The sequence below is a fragment of the Mustela erminea genome, chromosome 2 (genome assembly GCF_009829155.1).
Source record: "Mustela erminea isolate mMusErm1 chromosome 2, mMusErm1.Pri, whole genome shotgun sequence".
In the NCBI taxonomy this organism is placed as follows: domain Eukaryota; kingdom Metazoa; phylum Chordata; class Mammalia; order Carnivora; family Mustelidae; genus Mustela; species Mustela erminea.
Window position 1 is genome coordinate 153,712,510 of NC_045615.1, and position 17,950 is coordinate 153,730,459.

The window sequence follows — 17,950 nt, forward strand, 5'->3', positions numbered from 1 at the left end:
ACGTAATCAGCCAGTATAGGTCTATTTACAATTATGTGTCAGTAGGTTATTAGTTTGCTAAATTAATATCATAAGAAAAGTGATTACACATCATTCACTGCAACATAAAAGCAACAACCTACAATTTTAATCTTAAATATCTGCTCTTTTTAATTTTATTTTGAAAAGTTGTCACATAGCTCTGTCTAGAGTGGTATCACAGCAACTGTCTTAATTGTTTTAGGTGAATATAAGGTTCTCAAGGTGTAAGTATCATATTTCCTGATAGAGCTTATGAATATTCCAAGTTCAATCATTCAACTACTAATCTCAGTAAATTGAGATCTCCTCTCTTCAAATTAGAGGTATTGATGGTTATTATAAAACTAGAATAGTTGAAGGTTGTAAAAGACCTGGTTGATAAAATCATAAGAGATTATAATAGTTATGAATAAAAAGGTGTCCCAGTCATAATTATTAAGAGTATCTATAAGGTAAAGAAAAGTGAAGACACTTCAAGATCTAAGGCAAGTCAAAATACGAAATAAATATGGATAAAAAGAAGTTTGAAAACTCGGTTTGTAGCATTTAATACAGATTCTTTTATTATTAAATCTCTACTGTGTGTATATATCATAGTCAAGAAAAAAAATCCAAGAATATTTATTCTAACTTAAAGGTTTTTGAAACAAAATAGTTTCTCTTATTGTCTCAAAATTCATGAAACTTGAGAGCATCTGTTATTTTCTCCACCAGAGAAGATTTTCAGTGATTGTTATAAATTTAACCACATCTGGATTAGCTGGAAGTCATGAGGTGTGATTAACATGCCATGGCAAGGATTTGAGAACATGAAAGAGGGAGCCCAGAGGATAAGTTAGTGAGGAAAGTGGAGAGAAGAGTGAATGTTAAAAAGCAATCTGAAAGCAAAGTGTCCTTTCTTTATGCTTTTACTCAATATTTGACATGTGTGGTTAGGTGCACTAAAACTGGGAAAAATTAGAATACCCTTGAAGAATTGAATGAAGATCACTTGAAGTAAAGCCATGTGTCTAGTATAGCACAGCGTTCGGTCCATAGTAACCTCTCCATAAATGTCAGCTCTTGGTTTTGTGGCTAATTTTTCAGTTCTTCTTACAATTATTTCTCTGTATATTCTTTTTATTACTAACCTGGTTTAAAGTTCTTTGAATTCAGGATCCATGTTTTGTACTTTGTTATCTCCAAGGCACATGATTCATACATAATTTATTAGTTTTGTTTTTTTTTAAGATTTTATTTATTTGACAGACAGAGATCACAAGTAGGCAGAGAGGCAGGCAGAGAGAGAAACGGGGGGGAAGCGGGCTCCCTGCCGAGCAGAGAGCCTGATCCGGGGCTCGATCTCAGGACCCTGAGACCGTGACCTGAGCCGAAGGCAGAGGCTTAACCCACTGAGCCACCCAGGCACCCCACAATTTATTAGTTTGATATTATGGTAACTAATGATTTTTTTTTTCCTCTGACAGTAACTACTGCATTATTATACAAGCAATATTTGGTAACATGTTTGTTGATTATTTTCTTGTTTAAGACCATTAACATATAAACAATACAGGAGACAAAGATTGATTGATAAACTATCCAAAATGTAATCTATAGTAAAACATTCTAGGGCAATACTTTTTAGTGAAATCCTGGCACAAAGATATCATCAACCTTATATTACACTGGTATCATTCTAAACATATAACAAAGAGAAAGTAAAGACTATTTAAGAGAATACTTTGGTTCTAATCCACCCATCTTGAAGAAGCACCTAAATATCTTCTTTGCAAGTCCAATGACCCAGAACTTGAATTTAAAAAATAAAGCAGATATACATATATCGATTTTAAACTTCAGTTTATTATTTTGTCTTTCAGAATAGTAAGAACATTGTGGAAGGTGATTAAAATTGTACAGACAGTGTTGGTTTTTCATATGCAGCCTTTGAAATTCTTTGAATATTCTATTACAAAGCACGAATATTAGTAAATACAGAAATATTAACATACAGAATTTTTGTCATTAAATGTTCAAAAAAAATTTTTTTTTTTGTAATTTAAGTGCCTGCTAAAGGAGTCGGAGGAAGAACAGGATTTCTTAAATCTCCGAACGAAACCGTAGTGTAGACCTTTTCATTTTCTTTTCATAATCGTCTTCAAATCTTTCATATTGGGCTACAGTGAACTGATTTTTCCAATCACCTGAAATGCCTGAAAAAAAAGATAAAATGGTACATTTGAGACTACTATAAAATTTCCTTCTTAGATCAGTTTTCATTTGAATTGCCACACATGTATTTTTAATCCTTTAACTTTTTTGTTTCTGCTCAATAACTCCATTCCTCACTCCCAAACTCCTGGGCCTTCTTAGTTTTTTAAAACAAAACAAAACAAAACAACAACAAAAAAATCAAAGTACAAACAAACAAGGATTTGTCCAGTATCTTATTTAAATAAGTAATCCTTTCCATATTTTAAGAAACATCACTGGGAGAAAATCCAGTGTTCCAAAATCTTTATTCTTTGTCCTTAATAGCATTGTTAACAAAAAATAGAGAATTTTTCAGTCCTTTTAAGACTGTATTTTTCCAATATCAAGTGGTAATTTATGAAAAAAATTTCTATGATCAAGTAAGATTTAAAAATGACTGCGTTAAATGTAATTAAACATATGTATTATTACAGGATTGTTTAATTTTCTTAAGGATTTTTTAAATTTATTTGACAGAGGGATACATAGCAAGAGAGGGAACACAAGCAAGGGCAGTGGGAGAGGGAGAAGGAGGCTTCCATGCTTCCAGAAGAGGAGGGAACCTTACGTGGGACTTGATCCCAGGACCCTGGGATCATGACCTGAACCAAAGGCAGACGCTTAACACCTGAGCCACTCAGGATTGCTCAATTTTCAAAAGACTAACTGTATCTTAAAATCTTGAAGGAAAGACAGAGAGCATAACATTTGCAAAGAATATCTGATAATTCACACACCTGTATCTCTGGGGCAAATAATACATTATATGTTAACAAAAATAATTTAAACAAATAAACAAACAAACAAAAAACAATGCCTTTTCTCACAGGTAATCCAGAAGTCATTTGCAAGCCAAGTTTTAGGAGGGGGAAAAAAGGGCAGGGAAGAACACGTGCCAAAACAGCTTTATTAATCCACCCCAGGATTTCTCAACTTTGGCATTTTATTTATTTATTTATTTATTTATTTATTTATTTATTTTTATATTTCCACTGTTGACATTCGAAGCTAGACCACTGGCTGGGCAGATGTGAGATTGCCCTGTGCATTATAGTGTGTTTAGTAGCATCTTAGGCCTAGTCACATAAGCTGCTTATAGCACAGCCTCAGTCATGACTCTCAAAACTGTCTTTGGATGTTGCCAGACATTCCCTGGAAAGCAAAATCATAACTATCTGAGATCCAGATATTCCTAGAAAGACTTACCCATGGCCTACTTTCTAACTTTCTTAAAAAAAAAAAAAATCTCTGGGATGCACAAAGACACATCATAATTTGTGAAATTACCCTTAGTAGTCCCTATATAAGCTGTCACCAAAATACTCGTTTCTCCAAAGCTGTCTTAGATTATATTAATAATTATTCACTCTGTACCATAAGATTTTATACCTCTGCCCACTGACATGTGTTGTGTGATTCCTCTTCCCCTCATTAACTTTGGCTTGGATTTTGAATATGTTTGGCTAATGGAATTTGAATATGTGCAATATACACCACATCTAAACAGAAACTCTAAAGACATTGCAAGTTTCCAACATCTCTCCTGCTCTTCTTGTCTACTATGATCTTGGGCATGTCCCACAAATGGGTAGCTTTTTTAGCCTATGTTTCAGAAAGAGAAGACATAAGAGGCTGAGACCATGAAAGTCAAGTAAAACTGATCAGAATCAGAAAGAATTAGCAAAACTGCAGCAGCTGCTGGTGGCCAGAATTCAACAACATTAATCAAAAAATAAAACTTGTGGTTTTAAGCCACTGAGATTCTTGGAGTTACTGTGTTTTTGTTTTTGTTTTTCAAATATTTCATTTATTTATTTGAGTGAGAGAGAGAATGAGAGAGCATAAGTAGGAAGAGGGTTACAGGGAGAGGGAGAAGCAAGCTCCCCACCATGCAAAAAGCCCACAACTCCTGGGATCAGGACCTGAGTTGAAGGCAGTCTCTAAACTGACTGAGCCACCCAGGTGCTCCTTGGAGTTGTTACACAAACAACTAACAGAATCTCTCCTTTCTTTCTCTCTCTTTTTCTCTCTCTCTTACACACACACACAATTCAATTCAACACATCTTTATTAAGGAACTATTTTTTTCAAGATCCTAACTATACACTGAGATACAATGATTTACCATATGATTTATCATAACAAGAACCTCTAGGAATTGCCACTTTTCATTATTCATTTGATATGCTTAACATCATTTAATCTGGCTACCCATCACAGTAAAAATTTTAAGGAATATGAAGAATATCTAGAGAGTTCAGAAAAATGAACTCTTTGCCAAGAATGCCAAGACTCATGCTTATCAGTGCATAGGCTCTTGACTAAACATTTCTCATCAGAAGATTTGTCATACATGTTGCGCTTACAGAAATTGTAGTTTATTTGCCACAAATTATTTCACCTAAGATTTTTTTTGTTCCTATTTTTTTTCTTGCCAGCATACTCAATCTTTTTCCATTTCCTATAATATTATTCTTTGTTTCCTACCTACACCCTCCATGACTGTAATTAGCAAGCAGTATAGAAACTGGTATACGATTTCTCACCCTTTCTCATGAAGGGAGATACAGAATGATCCATATCAAAATCTGGTACAGTGGTATAATTTGTACTTGGATTCTGCTTCATCACATCAAAAGAGCTATGATAGATGATTTTATCCACAGTTTCTTCTGAGAGTTCTTTGTCTAGAAACTTTAACAACTTCTGAATTTCATGCTTTGGATCCTAAAAAAATTACAAAGAAAAAGAATTATTTCAGGTAGATTTAGTCATAAAATAGACACTGCATTTAATATGGTTCTATATATGTCAATGTGGTGAAATTATTTTATATTTCTTGTGCCCTTTTCATTTTGATTTCCAAAGTACATGTCCTATTCTTGGCCAGGCCACCATCCGCTAAAAGGAAGAGTATATTTTGATTGTTTGTCTGTTTTTCAAATTTTTATTTAAATTCTAGTTAGTTAACATATAATGTAATATTGGTTTCAGTAGAATTTAGCCATGCATCTCTTATATATATATACCCAGTGCTCATCATAGCAAGTATCTTCTTTAATACCCATAATTTTGTTTCAAAAAGTACAAAAAAGAAAAACCAGATTAATATTCAATCTTTCACACTCAAAAAAGACTTAACCTTCAGAATAACAAATGGTAATAGTGCAAGCTAATATTATCATAAGGTATAATTTTTAAAATCCTTGATTTCCTCTTTAAAATCATATCTAATATAAAGAACAGGTTATTTACCAATTATTGTTTAACGATTTTATTTCTTTATTTGAGAGAGAGAGATAGAGAGAGAAAGATCATGAATGGGCTGGGGCAGGGAGAGGTACAAAGGGAACAGGAGAAGCAGGCTCCACACTGAGCAGGGAGTCAGATGCAGGCCTCAATCCCAGGACCCTGGGATCATGACCTGAGTGGAAGTCAGATGCTTAATTGACTGGGCCACCCAGGGAATCCCCACCTACCAAACATTGAAAGAAGAACTAATACTCATTCCTTTTCTTCTCAAACTCTTTTAAAGAGTAGAAGAGGGAGTAACAATTCCAAAAACATTTACAAGACCAGCATTACCAAAAACCAGATAAGAACAATACAAGAAAATTAAAGGCTATCATGTCTGATGAACATCAATGTAAAAGTCCTCAACAAAATACTAGCAAACAAAATTTAACAGCACAGTAAAAGGTTTGCATGCCTTGATCAAATGGGATTAATTTTGGTGATACAAAAGGGGTTCAATATCAGCAAACCAATATAATATACCACATTAACAAAATGAAGGATGAAAATCATATGAGTATTTCAAAACGTGCAGAAAAAGCATTTGACAAAAGTAAAACAGTAAAGGCCATATATGACAAGGCCACCACTAATATACTCAATGATGAATTTGATGATGAAAAGCTGGAAGCTTTTCCTCTAAGATCAGGAACTGTAGTCAGCAATAACTATAGTTAACAATACTGCATTGTATATTTGAAAGTTGCTAAAGAGTAGATCTTCTCATAACAAGAAAATCTCTTCTTCTCATCACAAGAAAAAAATAACTATGTCAGCTAGACTTACTGTGATCCTTTCATAACATATACATATATTGAATCATTACATTGATAACATTACGTTACATATTAATTATGTCACAAGAGAAGAAAAAAAAATCACCTATTCTCAAAAGTTATAGTGGAAAAGAAGATACTCTTTCTACCTCACTCCTCTATAGATTTTTTGATAGTATGAATATAAGAGGAGGAAAGTAGATAAAATCCTATCCATTTCCAGCCAAAGAGTGGTGGAGAAGAGAAAGAGGCAATGATGAAGAAGTGAGATATATTTGATGTATTTCTTATGATTTCCCTCCTCAATGCTTCAGACTCAAGGATAGCATGTAAGAGCAGGGTTAAGAGTAGCACTCAGGCCAAATAGTATGGGCCTTGTTACCCACTGGAGAGGTGATCTTCTTGGTGGTCAAACAAAGGTGAGACTAGGAGCCATAATCTTAGTGATCTGGTGCAGTCAGGCAGAAAGGCAATCCATTTAGCTTTATTGAGGTGCCCATCTCAATTCATGGAAATAGAACCAGAGTTTCTATAGTGGCTCTAAAATAATCTATTTCTTGTAGAAACAGAAATGAACTTGGTGGAAATCAGACACACATCTTAATTATTCAAGGGGAAGAACCACAGAGAAGTCCCAGTTGTATCAGGTCTATCCTGTGAAAGTTAAATGGAAGAGCGATGGGAAAAAGGGTCACTGCTCAAGCTTGGAATGGGAATATTTGGGGTGGATTTGATGGCACTGCCACTCTGGAACCCTTCAGTAATTTTGAGCCTTTTCCACCAGCAGATGTAGATTCTCCTCCCATATTTGAGGAGACTAAACTTCTTTTGCTTAAAGACCTTCTTATACTTAATGTGGGAAGTTTTCTTTCCAGATAACACCTATCCTCTTCAAGATCCCCAACAACACCTACTTGTTGTTTCTAGACACATAATTAGGGTAACATGTCACCCCTTAATCTAGAGTAACAGGAAAAAAAAATGCTTTAAACAGGATGTAGAAGAAGCTGGGGATTTAACTAATGAATCTCCCAGAGGGGGTCACCTTAGCTGAGTAAGGTGGTTTCCCTAGAGGCTATAGAACAGATTTCTCAAATAAGAGATGAAGGGTAGTCATAGTTATCTAAAGGAATTTAGGTGTGGACAAGCTTCCCGAAACACATTCAATCTAGGAGATATGGAACACTTCTTAAATGGACTATTTAAATAACCAGATCAGAATAAGTGTTTGATCAAAATGAAGAGCAAATTAATTTTCATGCTAATAACCAGATAGAAGATGAAAAAATAAAAACTAGATGTTTTATAAATTAAATTACATGTTTTCTCCACTGTGCTGGCCCTTTGGGGAAACAATCACAAATAAGATAATTTTAATCCCTACATTCAAGGAACTTACATTATACTAAAGGAGACCAAGACAATGTAAGAAACACATATGTAAAATAATTAGAAGTGGTGGTGGATGTTATGAAAAGAACATTAAGAAAAGGGATTTTAATAGATAATAGAAGGTGAATTATTTGACACTATGGATATGAAAGAACTCTGTGGAGAGTTAACATTTAAATTAAGACATGGGGCACCTGGGTGGCTCAGTGGCTTAACGCCTCTGCCGTAGGCTCAGGTCATGATTCCAGAGTCCTGAGATGGAGCCCCACATCGGGCTCTCTGCTCCATGGAGAGCCTGCTTCGCCCCCCGCCTCTGTCTGCCTCTCTGACTACTTGTGATCTCTGTCAAATAAATAAATAAAATCTTAAAAAAAAATAAATTAAGACATGAAGGAAGAGAAAATGTTGATTTGAAAATAGTGGAGAAAAAATTTTTCAGGCAGGCTCACTTAGTAAGAAGAGGAAAAGTGAAACCAGAAACATTTGGAGAGATAAGGACTACATAATGCTGAGCTCTAAATTATCTTAATGATTTTATAGTTCAGGTAGACAGAAATCATTGACATATTTGAAGAAGGCAGCAGGCATACTCTTATTTAGATTTCAAGATCATTTTCTCTGAGTGGACAATAGAGGCAACATGAGGTATTTCAAATAAGTTAAGATAGGTGCCCGAACTAGAGCAGGAAGCAGTAGTGGTAAAAATAAGTAAATTGAGTAAAAGATCAATTTTCAAGGCAGCGTTACCAGGATAGGGGATTAGTAATATTTATAGACCAAGAAGAAAGGAAAATGTGATAAAAAAAAAAAAGATGAAACTTAGGTTTCCTTAAAAAATAAAAATTATAATTGCCTTTTACCTCTTTCATGTCTTCATAGAATAGGTAATGGATACGATAATCATTCCTCTTCTCCCACCAGCCCTTCACATGGTCATACCAAGAACCAAACGACACTAGATTGAAAGATATAACGTTTGGAAAATTAGAAAAATTTACATAAATAATTGTTAAATATTATTCCACGTCCTTATTATCAATACAAACTTATTAGTTCAAGGAAGAGAGATGGTAGGCTAATTCCCCCGGTTCTCACTGAATTTGCAATCTGCTTGGAAAAGAGTGGCAGGAAAGTTCATAGAAGAAGGAGAAAGGGAGAGAAAATATTAGGGATGGAGAGGTTAGGAAAGGACTGCCAAGGAAGAAGAGTATATTTGGATGTAAGAAGAAGAAATGGGGTTTGATAATGTTAAGAATGAGTAGTTATTCTGGGACAGAGAATAGTCCAAGTAGCAGGGGTAGTAAAAGTTTGAAAGAAATCATTGAGCTGCTCTTGCCTTGATAGAAGAACGTTTATATGAGAACTTTAAGTAGAGCTACTACTATTGGCATAAATATGTCTCCCTGAAGGAGAGAATGCACAGGTAGAGAAAGAGATCCTTGAGGATAAAATCTTTATCCAACAATTTTCAGTTTATATAATAAAAATTAGGGAATGGTAAAGAAAAGAGAGTTGATGACATATATGTAAAATCAAAACAATTCAATGGATGCACAGCAAGAGAGGAAAACAATGGTCACTAATGAAACAATAAGGCAAATGACTGAAATATCTGTGTTACATATTCCCCCAGAAGTTCTTTTTCGTTTTTTAAAGAATTTATTTATTTATTTGACAGAGAGAGATCACAAGTAGGCAGAGAGGCAGGCAGAGAGAGAGGAGGAGGAAGCAGGTTCCCCACTGAGCAGAGAGCCCGATGCGGGATTTGATCCCAGGACCCTGGGATCATGATCTGAGCTGAAGGCAGAGGCTTAACCCACTGAGCCACCCAGGCATCCCCCACCCACAGAAGTTCTTAAAGGGAAGAGACAACTATGTATTCTGCTTCCTCTATAGTCTTCTTAAAAGATTAGTAGAGTCGTGGGCACATATTAGGTTTATAATAAACACAGATTTATATTTGACCTTTCTATCTCTTTGAAAAAAGACTTTTCTCTATAGAACTCCTTGATTAAAGTAAGAGTTGAACCCACCCTTCCCAGTCATGAATTTATCCAGGAACTCCTCCCAGGTGCCAGGCTCTGGGTGTAATTTTGCCATCTGGTAGAAATAATAGTAAGACACAGCCACATCCTTAGCATTTCGTGCCACATAGACCATCTGTGGGGAGATATGGGAAAACATGATTTCATTTATATTATTTAATAGTTTGTAAACTTTTGCTTATCTTGCAAGAATGCTCACTTTCTCTTTTCTATTTCCTCTTTAGCCTTTGAAAAGAACTTCTCCCAAAACACAAAAAACCAAGTATCATAGGAATAACACTAAATATTAACAAAAATGAGATAATATTGTTCTTAAATTTACAATATTTTTCTGTATCACTTATTAAAACATACACAAAGGAAAATAAAAGTTAAAAAGTTCTTTTTAAGAAATTTTTTTTTACTATTAGTTTTTTTGAGAGAGAGCACACTTGTTTGAGTTGGGGGGAAGTTCTGAGAGAGACAGAGGGAGACAATTTAAAGCAGGCTTCACGCTCAGTGCTGAGCTCAATGGGGGACTCCATCTCACGGTCCTGAGATCATGACCTGAGCTGAAATCAAGAGTTGGACACCTAACTGAGCCACCCAGGCACCCGTAAAGTAAAATTTTTAAAGCTGAAAAAATGTCCTATTTTGAACTGAAAATAAGTTATTATTTGGGTATGTTTAATCAATAATGAATAAACATTCTTCATTCTGTTTACAATCACATAATGATTATTGCTGCTTATAATGATTTGGCGTGAGATTAAAATTTCATTTATGAATAGAGCCCTAAAATCTTCTTGGAAACAGAAATTTTGAGCCTATTTTCCAAGAGAAATGACATTGTTATGTCTCGGTGGTAATTAGGTTTTCAGGCAAGTCCACTGAAATCCATTGAGCTTAACTTCTCCCCTGAAGTACATCTAATAACAATACTGAGGCCCCGTGCAGTAAATAAAACCTTAAGGGAAAATGTATTCAGGAACAAATCTCCTTTCATCTAATTAGAAACAGCTTTCTTCTTTTTTTTCTTCTTTTCTTCTTTCAGTTGATGGGAAAAGGAAACGGGAAATTATAACCCTGAACTCCTGACAGTAGTTCTCATATTCTGGGATAAAAGAGGAGTGGGTAGAAAGATTGAGTGTAGAGTTCTAAGATTTGAGACTGCTGCTGATGTAATTTTTTGAGATAAACATTTCTAGTAACTTCCTATTTTGATACCAAGAGACTATGTTAATGAGCCAACTGTCTTCTTCTGTGATCATCACCTCTAAGTTCTTTAGGGAGGGCTGTTTCTACTTGCCTCAGTAAAGATAGAATGTGTGGGGCGCCTGGGTGGCTCAGTGGGTTAAGCCGCTGCCTTCGCTCAGGTCATGATCTCAGGGTCCTGGGATCGAGTCCCGCATCAGGCTCTCTGCTCAGCAGGGAGTCTGCTTCCTCCTCTCTCTCTCTCTGCCTGCCTCTCTGCCTACTTGTGATCTCTGTCTGTCAAATAAATAAATAAATAAATAAATAAATAAATAAATAAATAAATAAAAAGATAGAATGTGCGTTGGAAGTACTCTTTTAATTACCAAATAGTAACCATCCAACTGTCATTAATAGTACGGTGGGTAAGTTGGTTGGAAATATTCACAAAGACAATGGAATTCCTTATATCAGTGGTTCTCAAACATTAGCATAATTCAAATTCATCTGGAGGTTTTACTAAAACTCAGATTTCTGGACCTCATCCCCATAATCTTTGATTGAATAGGTCTGAATTGGGCCTCACATTTGCTCCTCTCAAATGCTACTTTTGCTCAGGGTACCACATTTTGTGATCCAGCAGGTTACATTAAAGAAAACAAAACAAAAACAAGGTGACAGCATGATAAGAATTGATCTCATAAATATTCTGTTAAATGGAATAAGTTCAATATTTAAGATTATATACTCTCCTTTTACAGACAAACTAATTTATAATAAAAACTTTCAGTATAGTGGTTATCTTTGAAGATAGGGATTGCTGCCCAGAGTGTGAAGAAACAGAGCTTTTGGGGTGCTGGAAATGTTCAATTTCTTGATCTGGGTACAGGTTTCATGGGAATTCTCACTTTGTAAAAATTCATCAAGCTGTATGCTTAAGATTTACATACTTTTCTCCATAGATGTAATAGTTGAATAATAAATGGTTATTTTAAAATGAAGCCAAAAGCCAATTATAAAATGTATAATTATAAACCCATATTTGTAAATTATAATTATATTGAATTCTTGAAGAAGCAGTTCTAGCATTATTTAAATATTTAGATGTTAAATATTTGAAAGTAGATACCGAGTAAAGGGAGTTAAACAGAAAGACAGGCATTTTAGAGAACAGAAAACCTGAGTGACTCTTAGTGTTTGGGCACTAAGTCTGTATCTATATAGCTATAGCACTTGTGTCCACTGGTGTTATTTCAACCCTTGGATGTAATAACCACACTATTATTTTTGCAATGATTTACCCAGGGGTTATAAGATCCCACTATAATATCTGCATGATGAGTAAAAGAAATTTCAACACAAATAAGGATTTTTTTTTCTTTAAATGTTGCTACCTTGCAGTTATTTTTCCAAAATGAAGAAGGGAGAAGTTGAACAGGCAGGTGTGTTTTCACTAATCGAGGAGGCTTCATGTTTTTCAAGTCCTCCACACCTATAAGCACAGAAGTTAAGCTACATTATAAATGTGGAATCATAAAGGTCAATTGCAATAAACTCTAAGACTCTGTATACATTAACTCCACCATATGACTTGAAATAACTTTTTGGCTTCAGATACATATAAAATCTACCATGTGATCAAAAATGATAAATTCTTGTTAGTTATGGCATTTTATTTCCTATGTAGAATAGACAATAACAGTCCGTAAAATCTTCAGGTACAATACCTTGCCGAGGCAGAAACAACAATAGGAAAATGTCAAGACATCCAAATTTTTCCTTCATTAATCTTTCTTTTCTCATTTACTATATGGGGAAGCTGAACTAGAAGATTTCAAAACCCCTTTCCAGCTTTCTTATATTCAAATTATAAGATTGAATTAAGCCATAAAGCTCATAATTAATTTTTAAAATTTTAATAATACAAGATCATCCATAATTCTGTTTCTTGAGTCTGTGAACGTCAGCTAACAAGCAGTAGACATGATTTTATATTGGATCAGACAATTTTCTGTATATAACGAGTGTACATTTAAATGTTGAGGAGCTCCGTCTGTGCAATTAAGAAAACATATACAGTTGTCAAAATCTCCTCTCAGGCAGATATTATCTTTGGGTGCAAGAGGAGTATAATATGGTTCTAAGTACAACCGAATTCTTACACTTCTGTTAGAAACACTCAGGATTTAACTGTCCGAGATCTGTCTATAGCAGTCCATCATGACTCCTCCAAACACCACAAAATGATAGGGGGATTTATTCCTATGGTAAAAAGGAAAATTCAGGGAAAATACCATTCTCGATTCCAGGAACAATCAATTCCATGAACGGCACTCGTTTGTATATTGCGTCCCGCTTACATTTCTCCACATCCCCATTGTTATAGATCAAATCCAATATTTCACTCACCCAGGTTGTTCCTAAGGGCAAAAAATAAAAATAAAAATAAAAATGCGACACCTATAAACTTCTCCGTCAAAAAGGATATAAGAAGGTCAATATAGGTAGAGAAGTTGTACAATATCAAAAACAAAAAGGTGCTCTTCCTTTCCATCCCCCTTTTCTCTTACCACTTTTCTGAAGAAAGATCCTTATCTATCTTGAACATGTGTATTTGTGAGAGAGCGACAGGAAGCCTGATTAAAATAATCATAAAGTAAGTCTTAAAAGGGAAGTAAGATGTGGGTGGTCTAAGAGACAGTCTGTAAGTCATGTAGCACACCCTTCTGAGTGGAATGCAGAGGGAAGCAGCCAATTTCAAGTAGTCTGACTAGAAACTTGTACAGTTTTTATTAATATCAAAAATATGATCAGACTTCGGGGGCTGAAGCGTATCTGAGGAAAAACATTCGGTGGAGGTGTGAAGAAAGATACAAAGAGAACTTTGCATCTGTGGTGACCAGGTCCTACTCACAAACAAAAGACCATTGATCCTAAGTGAGGGGAGTGGATGGAGTCACTCTGGTTTTTCTGAGATTGTGTCTCATTAACCTTGAGAAATGGATCCAAAGTACGGTTGATCACCTACCGACAAAGGTTCAACTTAGGATTTTTTGACTTTACGGTGGTGTGAAACTCATAGGCGTTTGTACTTAGAAACTGAACTTTGAATTTTAAATTTTGATCTTCTCTTGGGCTAGTGATAAGCAATATGAAGCTTTCTCTCAGGACGCTGGGCAGAGGTAGCTAGCTGCAGCTCCCAGTCAACAAGATAAACAACTGATTCTGGTCTTATAACAACTTATAACCGGTCTATACCCACACAACCATTCTGTTTTTCACTTACAGTACAGTATTCAATAGATTACATGAGCTATTCAGCACTTTATTATAAAACAAGCTTTGCATTAGTTTTGCCCAATTACAGGCTAGTATAATTGTGCTGAACACATTTAAGGTAGGCTAGGCTAATCTATGATGGTTCGGTATCAAATACATTTTAAAATTATGATGAGTTTCTAGGGAGGGAACATCATCAGAAGTCTGTATTTAAGGAAATGGCTTCTTTAATTATCTACAGTATTCAATATCAGGTTATTCAGGATAGGCTGACAAAGCAATTTTAAGATTGGAGAAAAATATCTTCTTAACTGTTCCCATTCTCTTCCCCTTTATCAAACATGTAAGGAATGATAGTCTGTAAAGTGAGTAATCATGGGTGGAAACTCAAAATTAACTTAGGTAATTAATCTACGTACTGCGTAGATTTTTGGCCAATGACCTCACAAAGATGTACCTTTGATTAGTTCCACAAATCAGAGTACTTTAGGCCTCCTTTTTAGTCCTTTCTTGTGGACAATTCTTCCTTCCTTGCATCCCTAAATCATGAATGTGGGACTATCTCGCTCATCCCTCTAACAGAGACAATTACATTACTAAGAAAAAGGTGAGTGAAGTTAATACTGTCCTTCAAGAGTTTGTTGCCTCATCTTGCTTAGTCTTAAGCAATGATGCCTTGGGAAAAAGAGACCTAAATTCTAGGGCACCTTGGTGGCTCAGTCATTAAGCATCTGCCTTTGGCTCGGGTCATGATCTCAGGGTCCTGGGATCCAGCCCCACATCGGGCTCCCTGCTCTGCCGGAGGCCTGCTTCTCCCTTTCCACTCCCCCTGCTTATGTGCCCTCTCCTGCTGTGTCTCTGTCAAATAAATAAATAAAATCTTAAAAAAAAAAAAAAAGAAGAAGAAGAAGAAGAAGAAGAAGAAGAAGAGTGGGGCGCCTGGGTGGCTCAGTCATTAAGCCTCTGCCTTTAGCTCAGCTCATGATCCCAGGATCCTGGGATCCAGCCCTGCATCGGGCTCCCTGCTCTGCAGGAATCCTGCTTCTGCCTCTCCACTACCCCTGCTTGCTGTTCCCTCTCTCACTCTCTCTCCCTCTGTCTCTCTCTGTCAAATAAATAAATAAATAATCTTAAAAAAAGAGAGAGAGAGAAAGACCTAAATTCCAAACTACAACAGAACACATTTCATTTCCTGTCAGTAAATTATGGTCACTGAAATATGATGGAAAGAAATGCCGCTTATCTATGCTTCAAATTAGAAATCTTTATTTTCCATAATTTTGGGGGGGAACACGTGATTTACCTCATATATGGAGTAAATTAGCTTTAGTCCTTTATAACAAAATTAACAGGGAACTGATATATTAATAACTTTAAAACACGTTCTCAACAGTTTGTAAAGGGAAAAAAATCAAAGGCAAAAATGACCAAAAGTATATAATTACTTTATGTGTAGCCATCTACCCATCAGCTTTTTTAGAAGAAATCCAGCTTCAAAGAGCACTTTCGTATATAAACTGTTTGTATGATTATATTATACCTTCCAAAGATGATCTTAATGGATTTCTGCCTGTGAATATGTTTTTTTAAATAGTGAAAACAAAAGAGCATGTACATTTTCAGTAACTGTCCAACCTTTTCTAAATTTGTATCTCAACAAGGAGATGCAGAGCAGTTTTGGTTCCAAACAATTTGGGATTGGTGGATGGCTTCGAGAACAATGTGTATAGTAAGAAAAGAAAGAAAAAATAAGCGTTTACACAAACAAGCTTGCAGGATGCCTGGGTGACTCAGTTGGTTAAGCCTCTGCCTTCGGCTCAGGTCATGATCCAGGCGTCCTGGGATCAGGTCCCATATCAGGCTCCTTGCTGGGCAGGGAGCCTACTTCTCCCTCTGCCTCTGCTGCCACTCTGCCTGCCTGTGCCTGTGCTCACTCTCTCTCACTCTCTCTAAAAAATAAATAAATAAAATCTTAAAAAAAAAAAAAGAGCTTGTTTTCTATTTCTTCAAAGGTCTGTATTGTACATTTGTTTCTTTCCTGAGAGGATCTCTTTGTTTTCATAACAGTGTTGTTATCCTGATATTAGAATCTCCAAAATTTCAGGTGTTTCCTCCCAGGCTTTGTTACATATCCCTATGAAGGAATTTTAATATTTAATATAATATTTATCATATGAAAAGATTAGTAGTCAATGTACTTATTAAAAACTTCTTGTCCTTAAGTCCTTTAAGAAATGAAGCAGAAATATAAAAGAAAGTTGACTTTAGGGAATTTAACAACTGGAACAGTTGATTGGCTGCAGGCTTGAGTTAATTAAGTGGATAAAAGGCAGGAGAAAACCCATTCTCTGATATATCTCTGTACATCTATCACTAAGTAAATGGAAGACTCTGTCATAAAAAGATCTGGAGAAATAAAAATTGATTCTTACTGAGGCATCTTAAATTCTCCTTTCTGAGATCACATACCGAAGTCAGTAGCTGTTTAACAGTATAACAAAATATTTCTAAATGCATTTATAAAGTCTTTAAAATAATAAAATATTAATATTTACCCAGTATATTTAAAATACAATGAACAAAATATGTAAACATTAAAATGCATAGAAGGAATATAGATATGTAAAGATCCTAAAAAATCTAAATAATTTTAGATATGCAGTTTTAATAATTTTTATTTGAATTTACAAAGGAAAATAAGACAACAACATTAATTTTCCCTCAGGTTAGCTCCCATTCAAATGAAGGCGTTTTAGAAGAGAAAGTGAGTTTATCTGATTTGCGACAAAACTGTCCCAGCAACTGCTACTGCGTACCCTTGACCAATGATCAGAAGATCAGTGGGCTTGTACACATGGATCTATAAGCAATTAATGCGTGCAAATACATTAAAAGATCTTACCAGATTTAGGGTAGGTGGCGATCAGAAGGTCATCTGGTCGACTCTCAAAGGTCTCCACCTGGGACCACTCCTCAGCAATGCTCCAGAAGAGTGGGACACCCTGAACATCCACTAACTCCCTCCTGTAGATATCCAGCTTCTCGTCCATTTTTCAGAAACTAGATTTCAAACAAAGGGAAGCATGTTAAGGAGTCTTTGTTTTAAGAGTATTAATAATGGGGCTCCTGGGTGGCTTAGTTGGTTAAGCATCTGCCTACAGCTCAGGTCATGATCCCAGCATCCTGGGATTGAGCCCCAAGTCAGGCTCCCTCCTCAGCAGACTGCCTGCTTCTTCTTCTCCCTCTGCCCCTCACCCCTGCTCCTGTTCCCTCTCTCCTCTTTCTCTCTCTCTCTCTCTCTCTCTCTCGAGTAAATAAATAAAATATTAAAAAATAAAAATAAATTGATATTTTATTAAATAAATTAGTATTGGATTACTATAGATCCAACAGCACTAGATCACCTTCCTGTACATTACGAATCAGTGGGAAAAGAATGAACACACAAACTAATAAGGTCTTGCAGGACTTATTTTTTATATGCTGCTAATATGTTAAATATCAACACCTTCCACTGGTATTTTGAATTGTACACAACATTGCTTCGGGCACAGAGTGCTGGGATAGATACTAAAAGTATTGGATTTTGGAGTAAAGGGAGTATAAGAACCACAGAACTGCCCATTCATTGCAGGGAAATTTAAATAAGCCTTATAACTGCAGCGGGTCTTTTTAACTGAAAACTGAAGAGTAGCCTAACGTAGTACTTCCTTCCTTTAAATTTCTAGGTGGGAC

The 17,950-nt window shown here is 35.6% G+C and overlaps 1 protein-coding gene across 2 annotated transcripts in view; it reads right to left on the reverse strand.

Moving 5' to 3' along the window:
* Nucleotides 1–1,846: 1,846 nt before the first annotated feature.
* Nucleotides 1,847–17,950, reverse strand: part of LOC116585153 (sulfotransferase 1 family member D1) — a 35,554-nt gene continuing 19,450 nt past the window's right edge. For both annotated transcript variants that reach the window (XM_032334485.1, XM_032334484.1), the window contains 7 exons: nt 17,118–17,275; nt 13,231–13,356; nt 12,331–12,428; nt 9,752–9,878; nt 8,579–8,673; nt 4,803–4,983; nt 1,847–2,216 (listed from right to left, as the gene is read on the reverse strand). In XM_032334485.1, the coding sequence (XP_032190376.1) occupies nt 2,104–2,216; nt 4,803–4,983; nt 8,579–8,673; nt 9,752–9,878; nt 12,331–12,428; nt 13,231–13,356; nt 17,118–17,265 (888 nt within the window). In that variant the 5' untranslated portion in view covers nt 17,266–17,275 and the 3' untranslated portion in view covers nt 1,847–2,103. The remainder of the gene's footprint in view (nt 2,217–4,802; nt 4,984–8,578; nt 8,674–9,751; nt 9,879–12,330; nt 12,429–13,230; nt 13,357–17,117; nt 17,276–17,950) is intronic.